Genomic DNA, 23126 nt, shown 5'->3' with positions numbered 1-23126 from the left:
ATAAGCTTTCGTGGGTAAGAAACCCAGAAGAAGTGCAAAAAGAAGTGTTTTTTTTACCCACGAAAGCTTATGCCCAGATAAATCTGTTAGTCTTTAAGGTGCCACCAAGTATGGTGGAATTCCTCAATTACTTATTTCAGAGTAGCAGCCGTGTTAGTCTGTATCCGCAAAAATAACAGGAGTACTTGTGGCACCTTAGAGACTAACAAATTTATTAGAGCATAAGCTTTCGTGGGCTACAACCCACTGCATCCGAAGAAGTGGGTTGTAGCCCACGAAAGCTTATGCTCTAATAAATTTGTTAGTCTCTAAGGTGCCACAAGTACTCCTGTTATTTTTGCTCAATTACTTAGGGGCATGACTTTCAAAATGCCTTTCCCATCCTTTAATGTGGAAACCCTGTGTTCACAGGTATCTGGCTTTTGCACAGGTATCTGAGGTTCTTGTTGCATTTCACATTAAAAGTTGCCTCCTGGGAGTTCCTGCTAGCCGGCAGATGGATGATCTTTCTCTGAGACTGTTGCAGATGTGTTGACGTGGCTGCTTATTGCCACTGAATAGCAACGGCTGTTGTTCATTGATGGGTATTGACTGCTTCTGAAGGAAGTTCTGCCCAGTGCGGTACCACAAGCCTGGTAACTGTGAACTGTAGCCATGTGAATGGCCAGAAAAAGCTAAGCAGGCAGGGGAAGGAGAATAGACTCTCACCTGGCTCTGATAGGGACCCCTTTGAGGGCAGTGTGTCTTTGGACCTGATTCTACTTAAAATGGACCATGAAAAATTTGATTAGTATCTGTCCTGAATTTGATTACTCGGGGAAGGATGCGCTAAAGTATTGTTACCCAAGCACCACTATTTAAAAAATAATAATGACCATTATGAAATGTGCATTTGTTGCCTGATCAAAATGAGTACGTTTGAAGCATTAAGTGTGGCCCTTCTTTATTCCTTCATTTTTTGACAGTTACACCCAAGCCAGGAGCATCTACGGTACAAAACGTAACTCAAGCATCATCCCCAGCTCAGACGCAGGCCCCACAACAGAATCTTCAGTCTGTGCAAACAACTCATTCCTTTCCTTCTGTGACCCCTGACCTTATTGTCCAGCCTCCAGTAATGACAGTGGTGCCTCCTCAACCACCTGCACCTCCTCCCCCTCCTCCCCCACCTTCTGTTCCCCCAACCCCCGCTCCCCAGCCCATTCAGGCACACCCACCTGTTATCCCAACAGCTGCACAGCCTGTGAAGGTGAGTAAACAAGGACTCTGTGGAGTTAGTGAGTCAGGATTCTTTGTGTTCAATTTTCTCTCTAGAAGAGAGAAGATTTTTATTGGATGACTATTTTAAAACATTCACTGTGAAGTCCCTTTCATCTTAGGGTTTAAAATTGCTTTACAGATTTTTACTGATTGGAGGGATGGGACTGAGACACACAGAAGTGAAGGGTGGGATTTTCAAGAGCACTTAGGAGAGTTAGGCTCCTAACTCCTCATTTGTCTTCGAAAATCCCACCTGAGTTACTTGTCCAAGGTCATACAGCAGGTCAAGGGCAGAACCATAGATTGATGATTAGGGTCCAGGAGTTCTGATTCTCAGTCCTCTTCTCTAACCACTAAGACCCTGCCTCACTTGTCCTTATCCATTAAAAGTAGAATCTGTTTTCCATAGATTGTTGACTGCAGCAAAGTCATTGAGTAGAACAGTATTTGCCCATCACAATTTCCACTAAACATTTAGCCAGCAGCCTTGTGTACTGGGGTTAATAGTTTTTTTTTTTTTTTTTTTTTTTTGAGGCTTTTCAAGGAAAAGAAAGCCATCTGGCTTGAAAAGCTGTGTCACTGTGGCTAAGCTATCCAAAAGTGACTAGTAATTTTGGGTGCCTCAATTTTTGGATGTGCAACATAACATTCTTTAAATTTACTATTCAAAAAGAGCTGAGTTCCCACCCAATAAAATTGGGCTCCTTTATTATGTCTCAAGTTGAGTACCTGAATCACTAGTTGCTTTTGAAAATTTTGGCATACATCTTCAGCAGATCAGATCCTGCTAACTAATATTTCTTATTTTGAGCAATACCTTTTATATCATTGCATCAGTAAGATTGCCACTTCCTTTCTCCTGAGACATGGCACTTTTGTAAATGGCACCTGACAGCCACAGAAGTTCTTGACAGAGTTAGGTACCCAAGTTATATGACCCTTCAGTGGGAGTTGTCACCTGATTGCCTTAGGTACTTCTGAAAATCCCATCAAGCAACTCAGCCAAAATAATCCAAGATCTGGGCTTCTGTAAACACCGCACAAGCTGTAGAAATGAATCCTAAGAGGTTTATTTGACCCTAACATGGTTCTTAAGTAAAAGATTTTGAATACACCTCTACCCCGATATAACACGGTAAAGCAGCGCTACTGGGGGGCGGGGCTGCGTGCTCCGGCGGATCAAAGCAAGTTCGATATAACGCGGTTTCACCTATAACGCAGTAAGATTTTTTTGGCTCCCGAGGACAGCGTTATTTCGGGGTAGAGGTGTACTCATTTAACCATCCTCTTGACCTTTGCTAATATAATAAAGATAATTTGTAGTTACACTTTTTCTAGAGGGCTCAGTACAAACTGCTTCCAGCATGCATATTTATAGAAAGCTTTTTAACTTTTTAGTCCTATCTCACCTGAGTACTTAGTGGTTAGACTTTAATATACAACCAGAGGTGGATCCTGTGAATACAATAGTAACAAAAGAGCACAAGACTAAATAAAATATTATAATGCTGTTGTATTTGTTGTTTTACAGACAAAAAAAGGAGTGAAGAGGAAAGCAGACACCACAACGCCAACAACAATAGATGCAATCCACGAATCCTCCTCGCTGCCCACTGAACCCAAGTCTGCCAAGATGGGCCCCCGAAGGGAAAGCAGCCGGCCAGTGAAACCTCCAAAGAAGGATGTTCCGGACTCTCAGCAGCATGTGGTAGAAAAGAGTAACAGTAACAAAGTGTCTGAGCAGTTAAAGTATTGCAGTGGCATCATCAAAGAGATGTTTGCCAAGAAGCATGCTGCCTACGCATGGCCCTTCTACAAACCTGTGGACGTGGAAGCACTGGGACTGCATGATTATTGTGATATCATTAAACATCCCATGGATCTGAGCACAATCAAAGTAAGCTCAGTTTCACATAGCCAAAAAAAAAAAAAAAAATAAAAAAAAAATTGACTGTGCAGGAGGAATAACTTCCCTGGGGAAATGCAGTCTGTTTGACATGCCAACTCATGTATATGGGCGTACGTGTGCAGCTGCATGCTTAACATGGTGTGTTGTAGATATCCACCAAAAATGTGTGTATTGCAAAAGAAAGGATTCTTCTCTGGGACTCTGTCTGAAATCAATTAACCATTCATTCTGTGTAACCTGAGAATTCTGGTAGGTGGAGTCTCTCATCTGTCCATAGTGTGCTACTCTTTAAGTGACAGGTCCTGAAAAGAAGACAGTCCTTTCCAGAATGGGTCTTAAAAAAACAAAAAAAATTGCCTGTGCATTTTTAAAAAGTAAATGTCCTCTACTATGGCCAGCCTACACTGAATACCCTTAGCTAAGATAATGGGCTCAATCAATCAGTACAGATTGCTGTAGTAGGGGAATTTTCTTTAAAAAACAAAAAAAAAGAAAAACCACCACCACATTGGCTATTCACCTTTAAAGGAAATGTTCTGCTTAATGTAAAGGACTATGTTTCCAGAGCATCTAAATCGAAGCCTTCTGCTGTGAGGACACAGCTAGCTCCCTCTCATGGAGTATTTGGGAGTTACTTATCCAAGAGAAGTAATTGGAAAGCAGTCCATATCTCTGCTGAAAATGTCAATTCATTGTTTGGAGCACTGTCATTTTATAACCTCATCATGGACATAGCTTTAAACTGCAGAATTCTTTGGTTGTATCAATTTAACTCTGAGCCCTAGTATTCACACAACCCAGGTTTCTTTTTTAAAATACTTCAAGCAGAAGAAAGAGACAAATTTCTCTCTCCCCCACCCCCATATTGAGATTACACTAGAACTTTGCCAGAATGAAGTGAATGAAGGAGTATAGTTTTTTTCTTCAATTGAATAATTAAAAACTGTGCTGAAGATTGAGCTGGTACCATCGCCCCTTTTTCTGAATATGCATAATAACTTTGCACATTCTGTAGTATTCTCCAAATCTAACCAAAAAAAAAAAAAAAAAACCAGCTAGGAAATTCTGAAAAACCACAAGTACAGAGAGGATCTGGATGGCTGAAGCATTGGTAATGGGATAACAAAGTTCTTTATTCCAGGTCACTGGTTGAAATTTAGTTCAAGTTGGTTGTGAGCAAAAATCATTGCCCATGACAACTGTTTTATGTTTATATGAAATGCATTGGTGGGTCTTGTTCCAGTTGCTGATGGTCAGGTGTCCACCTCTCAAAAAAACACCATCACTTTTGGCCTTGTTGTTGGCAGGCACAGCAGAGAGGCAAAGGATTGAATGAGCCATGGAGACAGAACTATCCTCACCTCTGGCTCCTTCAGACAAAAATTGAGGTATATAATGAGATGGTGTGGACAACTGTCGATAAATTGAGATCTGCACACATCAGGGCTTCACACCACTACATTCACTTCATAATAAAATGAGGTTGCTGTGCAGGGAGTTTATTTTAAGGCTTGTGTTTTTGTAATGCCCGACAGTCTCACTCTGGACTGACTAAGCCTGCACAGTTCAACTGCTTTGTTTCTTTAATCAAGCTCTATCTCTTCCCCGGGGGTGGGAATAAGATTCATCCTTAGATCCTTGGGGGATTTGTTCCCACACTACTCTCAAAAATCCTACATTGCCACAGCCAGTTGGATGTGGTTCCCTGTGTCTGACAGAAAAATGCCAAGCATGTTGCCTTCTTGAATGCTTCCAAGTTCCTGCTGACCTGAAGGAGGGATTATCCTGTGGTCCCAATTTCTAATTCCTCAAACTGTCACTGCTATCCTGGACTGTCCCGACTTGTGGGATGTCTTTAACTGCGACTGACAGTTTGGGATTTCTCTTATAAGAAAGTGATACAAAGATTAAAAACTTGTTTGTTTAAAAAATAATTTCAGGTGTGTGTGTGAAGTTTTAGCGCATTGTTGTTGAAACAAAACCCTGCACTGTGATTGGTAATGATGTTCATGGGCATGGGGACCAGTAATCTAGTGGATTAGTTCCTTCATACTGTCCTTTGAATTGGTAGTCAGTGAAAGTGTCTGCCACATGTGGGCAGTCGCGTTCTCCCATGTAGCTTGCAGCTGCCCGTTATTATGGATGGATGTTCTATGAAGGAATACCAGCTCCAGCATACAATGTTCCATTTTGGTCTCAGCAGTTTAGCTGCATTGTATGCTATTTCTGTAGTCGTCTTTTGGATGCACCTCCATGTTATAGTTCAGGATGGCTGTAATGTGCTCCATTTTATGTAAATCCAGTGCAGATCTCAGGTTTCTGGCAAGTTTCCAAAGCAATGCTCCATTTGGCAAAGGTTAGATATAGATGGAGATTAGGTGGAAGCCCAGAACTCTATGGCTGCCATAGATCCAAGATATTCCTTGTCCATTCAGTAACTTGTTTTGCTTGCTCTGTTGATAGTGGAGTTTTGTTTTCCCTTCTAGTCTAAACTGGAGAACCGGGAATACAGAGATGCTCAGGAATTTGCAGCAGATGTCCGATTGATGTTTTCCAATTGTTACAAATACAACCCTGCTGATCATGAGGTGGTAGCTATGGCACGGAAACTGCAGGTAAAGAAACTGCTTTGTTAGAGTGCTTTTCTGTTTTGAACTCGTACCTGAAACTTTATCATAACCTATACCCTAAACTTAAAAGTAAAATAAATTGAAGTACAGAAATATACCAGAATGGTACACTAAATTTTCAAAAACAAATCTTCCACATTGCAGTGTTAGCATGAACTGTAGTTGCTATACCAGCTTGAACAGACTGAACTGGTAACTTTTTTTTTCTTCTTCGAGTAGTGTCCCTATAGGCACTCCACTTCAGGTGTGCATGCATCCCTTGCATCTTTGATTGGAGGTTTTCAGTAGCAGTGCCTGTTAAGCCCATGCATGAACTCCAGACATCCTCGTTCCCTGTCCCAACTCTGAGTAGAGCTGTGTGGCAAACCTCCCTCAGCCTGAGAGAGTGTCTAGCATGCCTGCTTCTAGCGTTGCCCTAAGCTTGCTTTAGGATCATCTAATTTTTAATTTCGTGTAATTATTCACTTCTACAAGTTGTATTTTATAATTTCTTTGCTTCATTTGAGGCGAGCTTTTTTCAGTGCTTCTCCTTCTCCCCGCCTGAGGGGTTCCCTATGGGTTTTTTTGCCTTGTCGCCAGTGTATGCCAGGATCTCTGGGATTCAAGTACAGTCTCATGTCTCAGGAATCTGTCCCACTGAGTGCTGGACATTGCCAGTACAATTACTGTTTGGGGTACAGTCATATCCCTCAAAAGCACAATACCTATTTAACTTTAAGATCAAAGCTAGAAAAAAACAGGAGATTAAATTCAAGCTCCTCTACGATGGAGCACTCCCATCTTCGGATCCAGGCCACGATACTCCCCTGTACATCAGCCTTTGAGCGTAGTGCCTCATCAGCTTCTGCACCAGATTTCCCCCCACCTTTTCAGGGAAAGATGTTGGAGGGTACCAAATAGGCACTTCAAAAGAGGAGTTCTAGTTCTCCTCATGAAGAGCCTATTTCAAAAAAGCCCCAGTGTCTTCAGAAATTGACTGTCAGAGACCTCAGGTCCCGGACTGAATACTGCTGAGGCTCCAGGCTCCGGTAATACTGGGAAGTCTTCTAAGACTCAGAGCCCTTCAAAGAGCCACAGTAACAACCATACATTGGTATCAAAGCTATACTCAGTACCACCTAAGCATGAACGCATTAGGAGAGACAATACATTCTCTGCTTCCAGAAGTGCTGTACCGACAGGCCATCCTGTGCTGCCTTTGGTTTCTAGACAAGTGATCCAGGGTCCCTTGGTGCGTCCAAAGGAGTCGTCATCTTTGGTACCAATGACTTCTGCTAGACAGGACCCATCAAAGCAGGTCTCAACCTGGTACAGATTGTGGAACATTCCTCATTCTCAGCACAAATCCACCTGATACCACAAGAATTTAGGTATTCAAGAGACTTGTTTGTCTCAGAAGAGCCGAAGTCTCCCCTCTCAATGGGGAGTACCTGTTGATACTGATATCAACCGGGTCACCAGGATTAGATCTTTCCCTGGTGCCACCTGCTTCTCCAGTACTTTCTGAGCTAGGCAGAGCTCATCCTGTAGACAATAATGAGGACCTCTCTTCAGATTCCCAAATCTTTGTGCAAGGACCTGTCGGTATAGGGACATCTTCCCTAACACCTTTATGGAAAGAGAGGATCTAGGGGCAAGACAAATCTATGTCCCTTCTCATTGGTCTGAGCAGCATTGGATGCCATCTTCTGTGCTTAATGGCTTTCCTCAGTGGCTATATTAGAATCTTTGGGCCACCAATTAACGGTTTTCAAGAGCCTCATGCCTTTCTCGTGGTGACTACTGGGAAGACCGTTGCTTCCAACTGCCAGAACACATGCAGCTTGTACCTTTGTAACATAACATGCCAGGTTACATCTTTGCTCTGTCCAGGGATGGCTCAGGATAATTTATAGCCTGAAGAAGCACAATCTAGTGTCTTTCCCTCACTGAGTACTGGACTTACTCAGTTGGTGGAAGGACCCATCCAATGTTTGTGCAGGTGTTCCTTTCATCCAGCCTTATATCACTGTAACATTAGATGCAGCCATGGTGGGGTGCAGGGGGACACTTGGGGACGCTCACCATTCAGGGCAAATTGTCTGCCCAAGTGTCTCTTCTACACATCAACCTCCTGGAGCTGAGGGCAGTCAAAAATGCCTGTAGCTATTTCATTCCATTAATCAAAGGCAAATCCATCAAAGTCTTGACAGACAGCATAGCCTGCATGTTCTACGTCAGTTGTCAGGAGGAAAGGGGTGCAAGATTCTCCCCCCCCCCCCCCTGTGCTGAAGCAATAAAGCTATAGAACTGATGTAATAACCAATCACGACCTTATTTCAGTCTCACCTTCCAGGTATATAAAACATGATGGGTGGCAATCTCAGCTGTCACTTCTCCCTAGATAACAATTGGGAGCTGGACTTATGGATCCGCAATTGCATTTTTCTGACCCTGGAGTTTCCAGAGGTGGACTTGTTTACTGCCACCACCAACAGGAAGTACAAGAAATTCTGCTCAAGAGGAGGGTGGACTCCTTTCCTCATTCCTTGGAAAAAAGGCCCCTTCTCCATGCATCTCCTCCCACAGCTTTGATCTTGAGAGTGTTGAACAAGATCAGACAAGAAAAACCCAGGGCCATTTTAGTTATCCCATAGTGACCAAGTCAAGCGTGGTACCCTTAGCTGATTCGTCTTTGTTGTCTGGCATCTCCCCACTTGCTGTCTCAGGATTCCCGTTGGACTCTTCATCCCAACCTGGGAATTCTTCATCTCAGAGCTTGGTTCCTTGATGGTTCTTGGGGATAGCATCTTCCTATTCTGCAGAGGTATAACAGTGATGTTAAACAGCAGAAAGATATCTTGTGAAACATTTGCCTTCAGAAATGTAAGAGATTTCACCACTGTTGTACTGGGCAGCAGTTTTCACGTGTTCATTCTTCCCTCTTCGCTGTCCTTGTCTACCTGTTGGAATTGAAAAAGTCAGGACTCTCCATGAGTTCAGTAAAGCTCATATGGCAGCCATAATGACCTTTCATTGCTGTGTTGAGGGATTCTCAGTGCTTGCTCACTCCAGGACAGCAAAATTCATTAAGAGGTTGAACCTTTCCACTGAATAGAGCTCACCCCTAAACTTAACTTGGTCCTTAATTGTCCCCTTTGAGCCAGTGGCTGCCTGTTCCCATCTTCACCTGGCCATGAAAACTGTTGTCTTGGTGGCTGTCACTTCTGCCAAAACAGTGGGGGAAAGGGGGCTATAATCCCAGACCCTCCCTTTACAGTATTCTTCGGGGAGAAAGTTTCATTATGACCACATCATAGCCTTCTACCAAAGGTATATTTTAAATTCTGTATTAACCATTAATATTCCTGGATATTCATCTTCCAGTCTTCTTCCCAAAACCACACCAGACCACTGAAGATTTTTCCCTCCTCACTTTGGATGTCAGAAGAGCATTAGCCTTCTATCTGGACAGAACCAAACCATTTTGAAAGTCTCCCAGACAGTTTGTTTATAGACAGATCCAGAGGATCCACAATCTCCACTCAAAACTCTCAAGGTTCAGCCTCCTTCTGAAGTGCCTAGCCCATTCTACATGATCTCAGCATGCTTCTATAGCACTGCTGAAGGATATTCCAGTGGCTGATATCTGAACAGTGGCAACCTGGTCTCCAAACACTAAGCTTTGATTCATGCTGCCAGATCAGATGCTGTATTTAACATTGCAGTTATAACTTCAGTGTTGGACTCAAATCCAAAGCTCCCTCCTGCTTCCAGGGATACTGCTCGGGAGTCACCTGAAATGGAGCACCTATAGGGACATTACTCGAAGAAGGAGAGGTTACTCACCTTGTGCAGTAACTGCACTTCTTCAAGATGTCTCTCTATGGGTGCCCCACTACCCACCCTCCTTTCCCTCTGGTTCAAAGTTTTGTCTCGCAGAAATCACAGTGGAAAAGGAACTGGGGGTAGTTTGCCCATGCAGCTCTATATCTCAGTACAGGGCATGAGGCCATCAGGAGTGCTTGTGTGAGACAAATGGGCACTGCTGCTGAAACTCTCTGATACAAACACCTCCTGGGAGGCATCTGAAGTTGAGCATCCATAAGAGTGGTGGTGGGGGGGAAATATCTTGAAGAACTGTAGTTACCGCACAATGTGAGTAATCTCTCCTTGGTCTCTGTAACTGTGTACTTTGTTTACCACCCTTTAACTGAAGTGAAAACTTGTTTTGCTTCCCAGCTTGTAAAGCCTCAGAAGCAAATAACTTTATAACTAACTTTGTCGTACTCAGTACTCTGTGTTGCCATCACAGTAATCCTTTATCAAAATTCAGTAATCCTTTGCGTCAGAGCCTTTCATTAAAATGTGCAACTCTCCACTCACTTCTGCAGTCTGTAGGGCTTTTTTAAATAGCAGTGTAGCTTACAGAAGGGAAGTGTTTCACTCAATATGGAAACTTCAGTATTCCATGAAAATGTCTGTTTACATTCGTATTCAGAGCAGCTGGAATGACTCTCCTAGTTCCAGTAGCCTGTGTAGGAACAGTCAGTTATCTTTCAATAACTTCACACTCGTAACAGGAAGAAGATCCAGAATAAGAGCCCGAGGTTCCCACGGTGCTGTGCTCCCTTGTGCCATCTCATTTTTTATGCTGAAAACACACGTGCACACTCTGCATTGGGCATTTTGGCATGTAGTTTGTGGATATTGCTCGGCTTAGAACAGAATATTGAAGGCCTCCTATAACTATCATGAAAGCTACTCCATTGTATTGCCCCGTACACCATACTATATTGGTATACTTGGATGTTCTGCTTAATCTAGCCTTTTCAGTGAAGACCAGATCCATCCAGACTGACAGCTTGTCAGGATGGCTTTTTAAAGGGAATTATATTTGGCTGCAACTTAACTCATCATCTTGCTCCTGCATCTCCCCTCCCTTGGAGATGATCTTATATTGGAGAATTGTCAGGCACTTATTGATGTAAATGTGAACCGGAAACATGTAAAGTTTTCACCTTCCTTCCAAGAGGAGAAGAAACCTGAAAGCACTTTGCCCATTCATCAGGTCTTGAAGCATTTTGTAAGGGTTGGATTACAAACTATCTTCGAAAATATGTAGGCAAGCTACCCAAGGGAAAACTGAGGACTTCCTCCTGAAGTGAGCCAAAGTACTTCTCTCCAAGATATGCTTTGAGAGACTAATCTCTTTTGGTAGATAATATTCAAGGAGGTAGGAGCCATCGGGTGGTCATATGAAGATTTGGCTATTCAGCTGGAAGTTTCACATCTTTTTTCCATTTTAGAGCAGTTTAATCAGTTCTTTCTGCTTTCCAACCCCAGATATTGGGTTTTAAATTCCAACAGATCTATTTTAGGCTATGCACTTTGAGGACAGGGGAATTATACAGTTACTATTGTCCTAGGGATGTGTACTGCTGTATATTCTCAGACACTAGGTTTCACTGTTCCACTTTTTCAATGCTGGTTGCTCTTTTATGTTTCGACTCCAAAGGCACTATGGGTGGCTATTTTGTGGCTTCTTTGCTGCAATTGTGGGACTGTTTAAAGACATAATTAGCCTGAGCTTTCACAGCCCTAAAAAGCTGCTTCTGATCCATGTATGCAGAGTTGTTGTAGTTGTGTTGGTCCCAGGATATTAGAGACCATATGGGAGAGGTAATGTCTTTTATTGGACCAATCTTCTGTTGGTAAGGGAGACAAGCTTTCACAGAGCTCTTCTTCAGGTTAAGAGAGACAGTGGTATTTGGTAGCAGCTGTCTTGTGCAGGGTAGGCATATGTGTTGTGCTGTAACCAAAGCTACCTAGTGAAACCACTGTTTCTGCTAATGATGTCCTAAATAACAGCGTTGTTTCTTTCACAGTTCACAGACTGGTTCTGTTGGTGAAGGAGTTCTCCTTGAATACATTATTTAAGCTTCATGTTTTTGAATGACCTGATGAGAACCCAATGAATTGCACTCCTTAGTTAAGGCAGCCAGTGGTGACGTGGCAGATGTGGTCCTCATGGTACAGTGTCATGCATAAATAGCAGTGTTTTGCTGGATCCTGCCTACCAAATACATTTCAGATAAATTTTAAAACTCAGCCCCTTACCCTTGCTACTTTAACCTCCATTTTTGCACCCTCTTCTCCTATATATAGCTTCCATTGCTGGTTTTCACAGCTTTTCCCAAGCAACAGCAGAGTGAGACTGGCTTCTCTGATACTGAAATTCTAGTCAATTTCTGAATAGCTGCACTGACACTGACCAGTCTTAATTTTGCTCAGCTCTGTTTTTGAAAGCCTTAAGCAGCAAGAAGTACAGGGTGAAATTCTGGCCCTATTGAAGGCAGAGGCAAGATTCCTATTGATTTCAGTGGGACCAGGATTTCATCCACACACTAGACCTGTCTGCAGACTTAAGAAGGCAGGTCTGCACATTGGGAAGCTTTCTTCCCAGCCATTAAAGAGTGAAAACTTGCTTTTGTTTTTTAAAATGAAAGGTTAAATGCCGCAGAAATTGTTGGCTTATATGCAGGGAATTTTTCCTATATGCCATTTTTTAATGTTTGTTTCATATTCCTCATGAATCTAAATTCCTATCACTTTTGCTGCTGTGTGCTGCATTTACTCAAGCTATATATATGTCCTTCTATTCCTGTGTGGCTTTGGATAAAGAATCCTGCACTGTAGCTCAAAGGAGCATTAGATCTTTTGACTACATCATCACACTGTGTGTGACCTCTCAAGTTTCTTGTCAGTGCATCATAACTGTCTAGCTACAGCAATGCTCAAAGCCACACTCTGAATTTCCATACTACTGAGTGATCTGCTTAGCATTTTACACAGCATGTTAGTTTTTAAAATCATTGTTAAAATTGTTAAAAGGAGAGAGAGATGTTTTAAGGAGGAACTGAGGGATTCACCACAGAGAGCCTGCAAGCATCAATGATGCTGGTATATCTGGCAGGAAGCACTTGGCTAGCACAAGGGAATTTAAATTACAGCTCACAGTTCTAAACATCAGGGCTTCGGTATATGGGTGCTCTACCAGGCTGCAGGCTATTACTACATGGAAATCACTGTTCTCCTTCCTCCCTGCCTCCTATAGTAATTTATTTGAAATCCTGGCCTCCCAGTCTCAGCATTCTGGGCATTTTCGCATTAATTGTGTCCTCTAACTTTGCTTAGGAGAATGAGACTAAATTATGAAGATGTGAAAAGTTAGATGCATGGAACTCCTCCTTTCAGGCTTTGAAGTGATGTTAGGGATCCATGTTAAATCATCTCTATCAGATCTCTACCCAGTCTTCACTGTACAATACTGCATAGATGGATCCAACGATTGCATGACAAGGTCTTGGGCCAATCTGACGGTCATTTTGTGCCCAGCCTTCTAGTGTAGCACTAGAAGTGAGCAGTTTTAAGCCTGCTGACTGTCCTATTGTATAACAGAGGAGTGAAAGGCTGGTCTTTTTCCACTGAGTGCCTGCAACTTCAGAATGTTCTTCCCTCTGATATGCACCAAAATATATAAATGACATCCTTCCGGGCAAGATTTTAAAATAGTTTCCTGCTTTGTTTGCATTTTTATGGGGGTTTCATTTATTGCTGAATGGTGGGTTACAAGGGTTTCCTATTCACCAACTTCTGGCAACTTCTTAATTTGGATTCTGTTTTTTTTGAGCAGATCTCAATCCTTTGTTTTAAGTGAAGAAAAAATTGGTTGTACCTCACTTGTCTATAGGCTTTTTGTCTGGAGAACATTTTGAGCACTGTCAGTTTGACTACTGTTCTACTTGGAGCAGGTTCACAAAGACAAGAAGTGATGATAGGCTGGTGATCATAACTGTCTCATTCCATGCAAGGAAGTCTTCTATGTTGTTTTTGTTTTTGTTTGCATTACTTTAGCACGTAGAGGCCTGAACTGAGACTGTGGAACCCATACTTACAGGAACCCATAAGGATTCTCGTCCATGTCAGAGACAGTGGGATCAGTCCTAGGATCAGTCCCACCCCTTTTCCTGTATGGACCACTAGAGTCTTTGGGCAGCGTATCCGTAGCAATTTTCTAGACCTCTGGCTCCACTGCACCAGGAAACTAGTCTCAAACATTCTCCTCCACCAAACCTCCAACACCAGAAGACCTTTGAGGGACAGGAGGCTAGGGTGGACAACAAGGCTACCCCTCAAACCCCTGTTTAATCTTTGTCTCTGGATGAAGTAGTCATGTTTCCATCACTATCGATGGTTGAGCTTTTTTGCTGATTACAGGATCTTGTGAAGAGGATGGTGGACACCCCCTTGATACCTCTTGAGGAGGTTAAAGACACACAATGCAAGCTCCTGGACACTTTGTAGCCAGTGACACCTACCCAGGTTGCGTTACCCAATAATGACGAGCTCATGGATCCAGCAAAGACTGTGTGGAAAATTTATGGCACTATACGGGCAACTTGTAAATGGACAGATAAAAAATATTGTTACCCCAAGACTCAGGATTTTTGTTTTGCCATCCTCCAACTAATTCCCATGTTTTGGATGCTGTAAACGAGCCAGGTAAACAGCATTATTCCAGGTCTGCCTCTTATGACAAGGACCAGAAAAGGATAGACCTTTTTGGGTGAAAGGCGTACTCATCCGCGACCCTTCAATTTTGGATCACAAATTATCAGGCAGACATGGCTAAGTATGATGTCACAAGAGTTACAGCAAGTTTGCAACCTTTATTGAACATCTTCCACAAGAGCATAGAGAGCACTTTCAGGCTATCATTAAGGCAGTTATTAGCCAGAACCCCTCTCCCAGCATTCTTGAATGCTGCAGACACTGCTACTAGATCCATCTCCACAGCAATTGTCATGCACAGAGTGTCGTGGCTCCAGCTGTTGGGGTTCGTGAGAGAGGTACAAAATGCAGTTGAGGACCTCCTGTTTGATCAGAAGCTCTTCTCAGGAATACAGACGAGTCCCTGCACATGCTGAAGAACTCCAGGGCTATGGTGAGGTTTCTGGGTATATGTACTCCTACAAAAAAGAGGAGATTTAGTGGGTCTCAAACTGCCCAAAGATCATACCCAACACAATTCTCTGGATTTCACAGAACCTGCTAGAAAGAGACTGAGATTTCGGAGGGGAAAAGTTTCCCACCCACCTTCAGCAAGTACCCAGTCATCTTTGAAATAGCTATTTTGACAGGATGGTCAAGGGCTCAACTCCTCCCTCACCTCTAGTTTGCAAGCTGCGACCTTTTGCCCACCTCCACACTTTTGGAGACTGCCTTTCCCATTTCCAGCAGACACAAGTGTCATGGAGGTTATAACATTGGACTCCACCATCCACTTTGTCCCTTCCTCCCTTCCACATCCTCTTCAGGGACCCCTCTAAGGCTAGGTCTACACTACCCGCCTGAATCGGCGGGTAGAAATCGACCTCTCGGGGATCGAATTATCGTGTCCCATTGGGACGCGACAATCGATCCCCGAATTGACGCTCTTACTCCACCAGCGGAGGTGGGAATAAGTGCTGTCGACGGGAAGCCGTGGAGGTCGATTTTGCCACCGTCCTTACAGCGGGGTAAGTCGGCTGCGATACGTCGAATTCAGCTACGCAATTCGCATAGCTGAATTTGCGTATCTTAAATCGATCCCCCCCCCCCCCCCCCCCCGTAGTGAGGACGTGGCCTAACAAGACTATGCTGAGCCAAGAAGTACACTCCCTCCTTTGTTTAGTTGTACCAGCCCCGCCCTGGTGCAGCAGCGGTTAATCCTTTTCTTTGGGCTGAGGAGGCAGCCATGCTCCCTCAGCTCTGCTGGGCATGCTCCAGCGGGAGACAGGGTATAAAAGGAAGCAGAGCTGCTCAGTCTGGGCTGACCGCTGGCGAGGAAGGAAGTGCACTGCTGGCTCCTGTCTGAGGACCGCCTGCACTCCAGGATTCAGAGGCCAGTCAGACAAAGACAACCCCCTAGGCTCAGGATGCCACAGAGAGTGGAGAGACCGTGGGGACCCAGAGACGGCAAACTGCAGAGAATTGGGTAGGAAGTGACCCAGGGAAACTTGGCAGGGAATCAGTTGTAGAACCAGAGACTAGCTCGGCGTGTTTCGGTAGGATCCCCGGTGAGCTGGTGGTGGGCAACCCCACCACCAACAGGGCCCTGGGTTGGGACCCAGTGGAGAGGGAGGGCCCGGGTCCCCCTACCCTGGCCACCACTCATCCCAGCGTGGTGACCCAGCTCACCCATACTATTGACTCTGTCCGCTAGGCCGCGCTGCCCTGGCAGCAAGGGCCGAGCTATTGACTCTGGCCGCTAGGCCGCGCTGCCTCAAGACCAAGGACAGCCCTACAGACCCAGCCACAGGGCTGTAAAGCAGCTCTCCCCCACCCCCAAAGGGTGACTGGATGTACCAGCCCTGCGACAAGGAGCAGTAGACCTCACGGGAAGGGGTTTTACTCAAGGTATACTTTTGTATCACGTCTCAAAAAAGTTCCAGATGGTGGCTCTGGCAGCCCTAATCTCTTCTCTAAAGGCAGGAGATTGGTTTTCGGCCCTCGATCTACAGATTGCCTATTTCCATCTAGAGATACATCCTGCACACAGGGGATACCTGCACTTCACCATGGGCCAGGATTGTTTTTAGTGCTGAGTACTTCTCTTCAGACTTTGTTTGGCCCCAAAGGCATTCTGAAAGGCTTTAGCAGTAGTAGCTGCTCACCTTTGGTGAGAAGCAATTTTAGTCACTCGGTATCTTGACGACTGGTTAGTCAAGGGCTGATCTTACAAACCGGTACCAACTTCCATCCAGAGCCCCCTCTCTCCTCCAAGAATTGGGTCTCCAGCTAAACATTAAAAAAAAAAAAAAAATTATCCACATTAGCCCCTGTAACAGAGAATACAATTCATGGGGGTATATTTGGATTCGTTGGTAGCCAGGGACTTCTTTCCCACATTCAGATTCGTAACTTTGTCACATCTGGTTGGGACAAGTCAAGGAAGACCCTGTACTACAGTAAGGAACTGTTTGCAGCTCCTGGGTCATATGACAGTTTGCACCGTTGTGACCAAGCATGCAAAATTATGCCTCAGCTGCTTTTAGGGCTGATTCAGGGGGACCTATTGGACGAACAGGTTAAGGTTCCCGTCCAGGTGAAGAACTCTCTGGATTGATGGCAAGATTAATGCAAAGTCTGTGTGGGTGTCCCGTTGATCCAACCTGCTCCAATAATAAGTGTGACAACAGATGCATCGCTGTTTGCTGAGATATACCCCCATCCCTCACTCATAACTCAGGGCAGGTAGTCACCTCAGTCAACTGGTCTCTATATCAATTTGTTGGAACTCAAGGATTGCCTACCTTGAGTTCCTGCCCTCATCAGTAGCAAAACAATCACAATCATGACAGACAACGTGGCTTGCATGTTTGATAACCAGAAGAGAGAGATTCCCTTTCCTGTGCGCCGAAGCTAGAAAGTTATGGAACTGGTATATAGCCAATCAGAGTCAGATCTCAGCCGTTTTGCCTTCTGGAGCCCAGAATGTCACAGCCGGTTGGCTCAGCCGGCACTTCTCCCAGGACTAAGAATGTGAGTTGGACTGTCAAATCGAGGTACCAGGCGTGGAGTCCGATCGAGAGGTAGGACGAAGCGCAAGCTCCATGAGGAGGGCCCTTAAGCAAATATCCCGCTCCTTCTGAGTTTGAGGGTGAAAGTTTTTGCAGATTCTGCACTTATCCTTTCTGTGGGACTCCCTCAAACGTTTTAAACAGCTCTCGTGGGGGTCACTAATGGGCATCGGCCGGCTACACAATGAACATGGCTTAAAACCTGGGGCACGGGCATGCCCCGCTCCGAGGCGCAGTCCAAGCCGGGACTCTAAACAATACTCTAATACTTAACTTAAAGATCTAACTAAGTACCTAGCAACTAACAACAAAGGAGACAGAACAATGGACTGTAAGGACCACTAACACTCTTGCGATGCAAGACATGGCGCTCCAACCAACCGTCATGGGCAGTAAGAAGGAACTGAAAGGGCATAGGGTCGGCAACGCCTAATATACCAATACATGAGCGTGGCCGACCCTACAGATACCACTAAGGCAAAAATCTCCCAACTGTGCATGTGGGCACACGCACACCTAGAATGGAATGGACATGAGCAACACATCTGAAAGAACAACAGTTACAAAAAGGTAGGTAACTGGTTTTTTTGTTTGTTTTGTTTTTTTGTTGGCTTGCTTGGAGATTCAATACAAATAATTTTAGCTAGGAAACTCCATGCAAAAAAATGACATTAAGAAAATATCAATATTGCGAAGTTAAGCACTTGGAAGCCAGGAAATGCTAAAGTTAAGACTGAATGTGTAAAATCTTGCAACACTGGCTACTAATCTGTGTATAATAGAAAAAACAGACTTCATGAAAATCTATATAGTATGCAAAGTCTATATAGTATGCAAATAAACAATAGTTCCTTGAGTAACTACACATGTGCATTCCACTCTAGGTGTTGGTGCGCGTGGCTGTCAGAAACTTTTCCCCTCTATAGTACTCGCTTAGTAGCTTGAGCCCCCACCCCATTCACCATTACATGCAGATATAAAAGGTAGCCCCCCTCAGTTCCTTTTTATTGTCCATGACACTCATTGGAACTCTGTTCTATATCAGAGCAGTTCTTTCTCTCAGCCTTTGTGAACATAACGTGTGTGTATATATACATAGTCTAGTCTTTAGTAGTATTAGCCATGGCCAAATGAGCAGGGGAGTTGCTGGCATTAATGTTGGGACTTCCACAGATGATGATCTTTAAGGACAAGGTTTACCTGCATCCTCATCTGAAGTTGGTCCCAAAGGTGGCTTCCACTTTCCACATCAACCAGCCAATTTATTTGCCAGTATTCCTCCCTGCTTATATGTGGTATTGGGTAGAAGAGCATTTGCATATGTTGGACATAAGAGCCTTGCCATTTTACCTGGACAAATCAGTCACTTTCATAGATCCTTCCAGTTGTTTGTAGCATTGGCAAACGGTAAGAGGTCTCCACCACCCAGAGAATTTCTTCCTGAATTGCACCCTGCATATGCATGCGCGATGACTTTGGCTAATGTCACAGCTCATTTGATGAGGTCACGGTCAGCCCCAGCGACCTTTCTGACACAAGTCCCAGTTGCAGACATTTGTAGTGGCAGCCTGGTCCTTGGTCCACATCTCCATGATCCACATGCTGTGCTTAAGACTCCAAAGACAATGCTAGAGGAGAACAAGTTGTTCTCCAATCTTTATTGAAATAGATTCCAATCCCACTTCCTGTTTTATGGCTTCTGAGTCTCCAAGAGTAGAATGAACATGTGCAATTACTCGAAGAAGAAAAAGGGTTACTAACCTGTTCCATAACTGCTCTTCTTAGAGATCTGTTGCACGTGTCCATTCCATGACATGCACTCGTACCCATCTTCATTGGAGTTATTTCAAGAAGGAACTGAGGGGGCTAGAGGGAGCTCTGCTCTTTATACCTGCATGCAGTGACGCACAGTAGCAGAGGAAGTTTGAGCCACCAAAGGGTACTGCTGAAGGAAAAAGTTTGATGGCCATGCACTGGGCATACAGACTCCAAAAGCGAAATTGACATGTGCAACACATCTCAAACAGTAGTTACGGAACAGGTTAGTAACAGTTTTTCATACTAAGTCCTGCAATCCAGTCTGAACCAGACTACAAGTGTCAAGTCTGGGACAGCTGGGTTTGGCTCTCCACTTGCCTGTGAGGTCAGCCTGTGGTGGTTATTTGTGACAGCAGCTGTGTGCCTTACTCCTGCTGTCTGCCACCATCTGCTACTCTGTGTGTGTGCTGCAGTGTGAGAGGTATTGTGATGCCTCAGCATACTCATTTTGCAGGGTACACACAGCAGAACATGGGTGACAGGACCAGAGCATGCAGCTGCCTCTGTGCCAACCCCATGGCAGGAGGTAGCAACAGTCGCAATTCGGGTTCAGGGGAATGGAGTAGAAGGGTCAGGGTTGAAGTCAGGTCAAAAAATGACTTGACCCTACTTGGGCGGGACCTAAAAATTAGGTCTGAGCAGACCTCTGGTAACTGAGAATATTATGATTGATCATAGATAAGGTTTTAAATTGCACGTTAAGAGACGCCTACATCATACTAAAAATGGAAGTCAGTCTGTAACCACTGAGAATGTGCTAGAAATTGGTTCTTTCTGTGGCTCTGTGCTCAATAGTGTCATGTTTTGATATGACTACTTAACCCTTTGCCCATTTCTGATCACTATTTTGTGCTGTTCATAAAGATGTTTGCTTGTATTTGAGTATAAATTAGTGAATTTTTGTCAGTAGGTTAACAATGTATTTTTGCCACTAGATGGTATCTGTGTCAACTTCAAGCTGCTTTTATTGGATTATTTTTTCTGCCTGTTTTATTTTTAATTATTACTTGATCCAGTTGGCAGTTGTAGTTTTCAGTTTCTGCATTAACCTGCTGTGAAAGTGTTGCTTTTCATTGTTAAACACCTCAGATGCAGAGGCAATTTGTTTGTTTGTGGCGGGAAGGTTGTCTGATTAGTAAAGCTTGTGAAGCACTTCAGGAACTTTAGAGCCTTGTCTGCACGAGGCTTTTTTTGCCAAAAACTTGCCACTAACCGTGCTACTTGTTAGGGCAGACAGGGCTTTAGGTGGCCACCTATGATATGATTAATCAAAATTTGTATTACGGTAGTGCTTAAAGGTCAACAGATTGGGTCCCTAATGTGATAGATATCCACACACAATAAATGGCAGTCCCTGCCCCTCAAGAGCCTACAGTCTACCCCACTGCATCTTCTTAGACCTTCTGTAAGCAAAGTTAGATGATACGGTAGTTAAAATGTAAATACACACCTGGAGTTACCTGTGCACTTACCATTGCTACCAAGTTGAGAAGTTGAACTGGAGGTAGCAACAGAGAGAATATTTTGGCAAAAAATCTAGTGTATACAAAGTCTATGGGAAGGCAAATGGTGCTATAATTACTTTGATTTACAAAAAGCATATAGAGGAAAAAATCCTACAGATACAAGTTCTTGAGGCCAAGACTGATGAGAGTTCAGAGATGGGTGCGACTGAATTAAAAGTGCAGGAAGGTTTCAAGAAAGGATTTCATTCAAGTCATAGTGACAGGTGTGGTACAAGAGCCAAAGTAGACTAGTATATAAGTCAGTACAAATTTCGTATCTGTGATCCTTTGCCTGTACTCTAAGGGAGGACAAAGGAGAAGGAAAAGCATGTTGGTTTTGTGTTCAGTTTCCTTATTTAAAAAGTCCTGTTAAATGTTTGTTGTTCAAAGGAATCATTAGTCTCTTGTGTAAATATTTTTGATAATGCTTAATAGCTGATTTGTGAAATGAGGTTATTGATTTATTTTATTTAACTGTGTGTTAAAATAGTTTCATATTTAAATAGTAAATTTTTATACTGCAGCATATTTTATTTGGTGAGTGATTAAAATGAGTTATGGGTAAATACATGGGTAAATATTTATTTTCATACCAACAGTATGCATAGCACCATGATGAGCAGACATGTGCCCTGTGCTAAAGAGTTTCTAATCTAAGTTGTATACACAGTAGAGTTAAGAGATAAACTCTTACATACACAAAACAACCTAGTGTTAAATGTTGAACTTCCAGGCAGAAGGTGAATTTTTGCCTTATTCTTTTAAATGCATTCAAAACTTGATAGAGGGATGGTACTGAAAATCCTGACAGCAGAAGTGTGTCATAGAGAAAGATGAGAATTTGTGCGCCCGCCCTTCCCCCCCTCTCCCCCCCCCCCCCGCTTTTTTTTGTTTTGTTTTTTGCAGCAGTTAATTAGGGCTGTTCTTCATATTTATCATTTCAAAACTTCGTTTCTAACCATTGTATTTTTGTTTTACCCACATTTACTCTTTCTCTATATAAATATAGTTGAAGAGAAGAGCTGCAGTTATATGAACAAAATCCCTTATTTTCTTCAGATCTAAATTATTCACAGATTACGTTTTATTTGTAAAATCCTTCACTCTTTCTATGAAAGGGATTCAAATGTGAATCACAAAGATTTTGATAAGTAAAAAACTTGTTTATCTGATTTTAAAAGTAAAAGGGCTATGGCTCTTGAAAATACATATAAACAAAACTGTTTCTCTTAAGAGTCAGAAATCTGAGATGTGGTCATCTTGGTCTCTCTGCTAGAGTGAGAGAGTTCACAAAGGGAAACAGCATAAGGTTTGTGAGAGAAAAAACTAATGTCTCTAAAGTTCAGTTTTTTCAACCTCTTAAGGATAATGGTGAGTGTTTCAAGTGTTGCTAAAATCCTATGTCATTGGTTATGTCGTCTTTTGGAATCTTACAGGGAAAAAAACTTTGCAGTTAAACATTCAAACAAACAAAATGGACAGATGTTGAAAAATACTTTTAGGCTTTCATATCAGACTCTTAAATGTTCTCAGTTTACAGTTGCCATATCATTGATTTAAGTCAGTGTTTCACATAAAGGTGACTCTGGGCCCTGGTTCACACTAAAGTATAATTGCAGGTTGCTTGGTCAAGTGGTAAATGTAATTGAGGTGGTGTTTGCTTTCTGTAGCCAGCTGGTTATGATGTAATCATTGTCTTTAGGAAATGGAGCTTGTACCTTTGCTAAGAAGGAGGGCAGACAGCAGTCACTGCAGTGGTACTGTTAAGAGGGTATTTGCATAATTCTTGTTTTAAACTGTCTGTGCTGAATAAAGTGTTAGTACAGGGTATAACTTGGCACAGAAAATTTCAGCATGCAAGAGTTGTCTTAAAAACAAACAAACAAAAAATAATACAATTTTTAAACTATTTCTCCCCTGTCCCTATTGTTTCCTTCAAGGGTATTGTGGTTAAAGTCCAGTTTCCAGACAGATTGCATATCTTGGGGAAATTACTTAAATGGTACAGCCTTATATTTCTAATAGTCTAGTTGTTTGTCTCCAGGCAGCTAATGCATTCAGCATTCTGAAATTATAAGTAAAATATCAGAAAGGTAGCTAGACTTACAGTAAGGTCCTGGATTTGGGCCTTTAACCTTGATGTCATGGTAATGTGGCCCACTACTAGTTATTTCCTTTTAAATGTATGTTTAAATAGCTAAGTCAGGTAGGCCATATGTGAGCAAAATGACTGCATATCAATCAGGCAGAATTACCCCCTTAATTGTTCTGAGGCACAAGCCACAGATTGCTTGTAACATGCAAAAATATGACTGAGCAGAGATGACTGAGCAGTACATGCTTAACTGACAAATACAGACTTAATATTATGATTGGTAGCATTTATGTGGCTTTTCACCAT

The 23126-nt window shown here is 43.1% G+C and overlaps 1 protein-coding gene across 5 annotated transcripts in view; it reads left to right on the top strand.

The window, feature by feature from the left end:
• The window catches only part of LOC135892048 (bromodomain-containing protein 4-like), a 200912-nt gene that overhangs the window by 116526 nt on the left and 61260 nt on the right, over positions 1-23126 (top strand). For 3 of the 5 annotated variants that reach the window (XM_065419739.1, XM_065419738.1, XM_065419742.1), the window contains exons 6-9: positions 966-1249; positions 2792-3157; positions 4477-4557; positions 5656-5784. In XM_065419739.1, the coding sequence (XP_065275811.1) occupies positions 966-1249; positions 2792-3157; positions 4477-4557; positions 5656-5784 (860 nt within the window). The remainder of the gene's footprint in view (positions 1-965; positions 1250-2791; positions 3158-4476; positions 4558-5655; positions 5785-23126) is intronic. The other 2 variants (XM_065419741.1, XM_065419740.1) reach the window with 1 other exon arrangement.

The sequence above is a fragment of the Emys orbicularis genome, chromosome 19 (assembly GCF_028017835.1).
Source record: "Emys orbicularis isolate rEmyOrb1 chromosome 19, rEmyOrb1.hap1, whole genome shotgun sequence".
NCBI classification, from domain to species: Eukaryota; Metazoa; Chordata; order Testudines; family Emydidae; genus Emys; species Emys orbicularis.
Note: the sequence above shows the minus strand (reverse complement) of the source record. Positions and strands in the feature narration are given on the sequence as shown.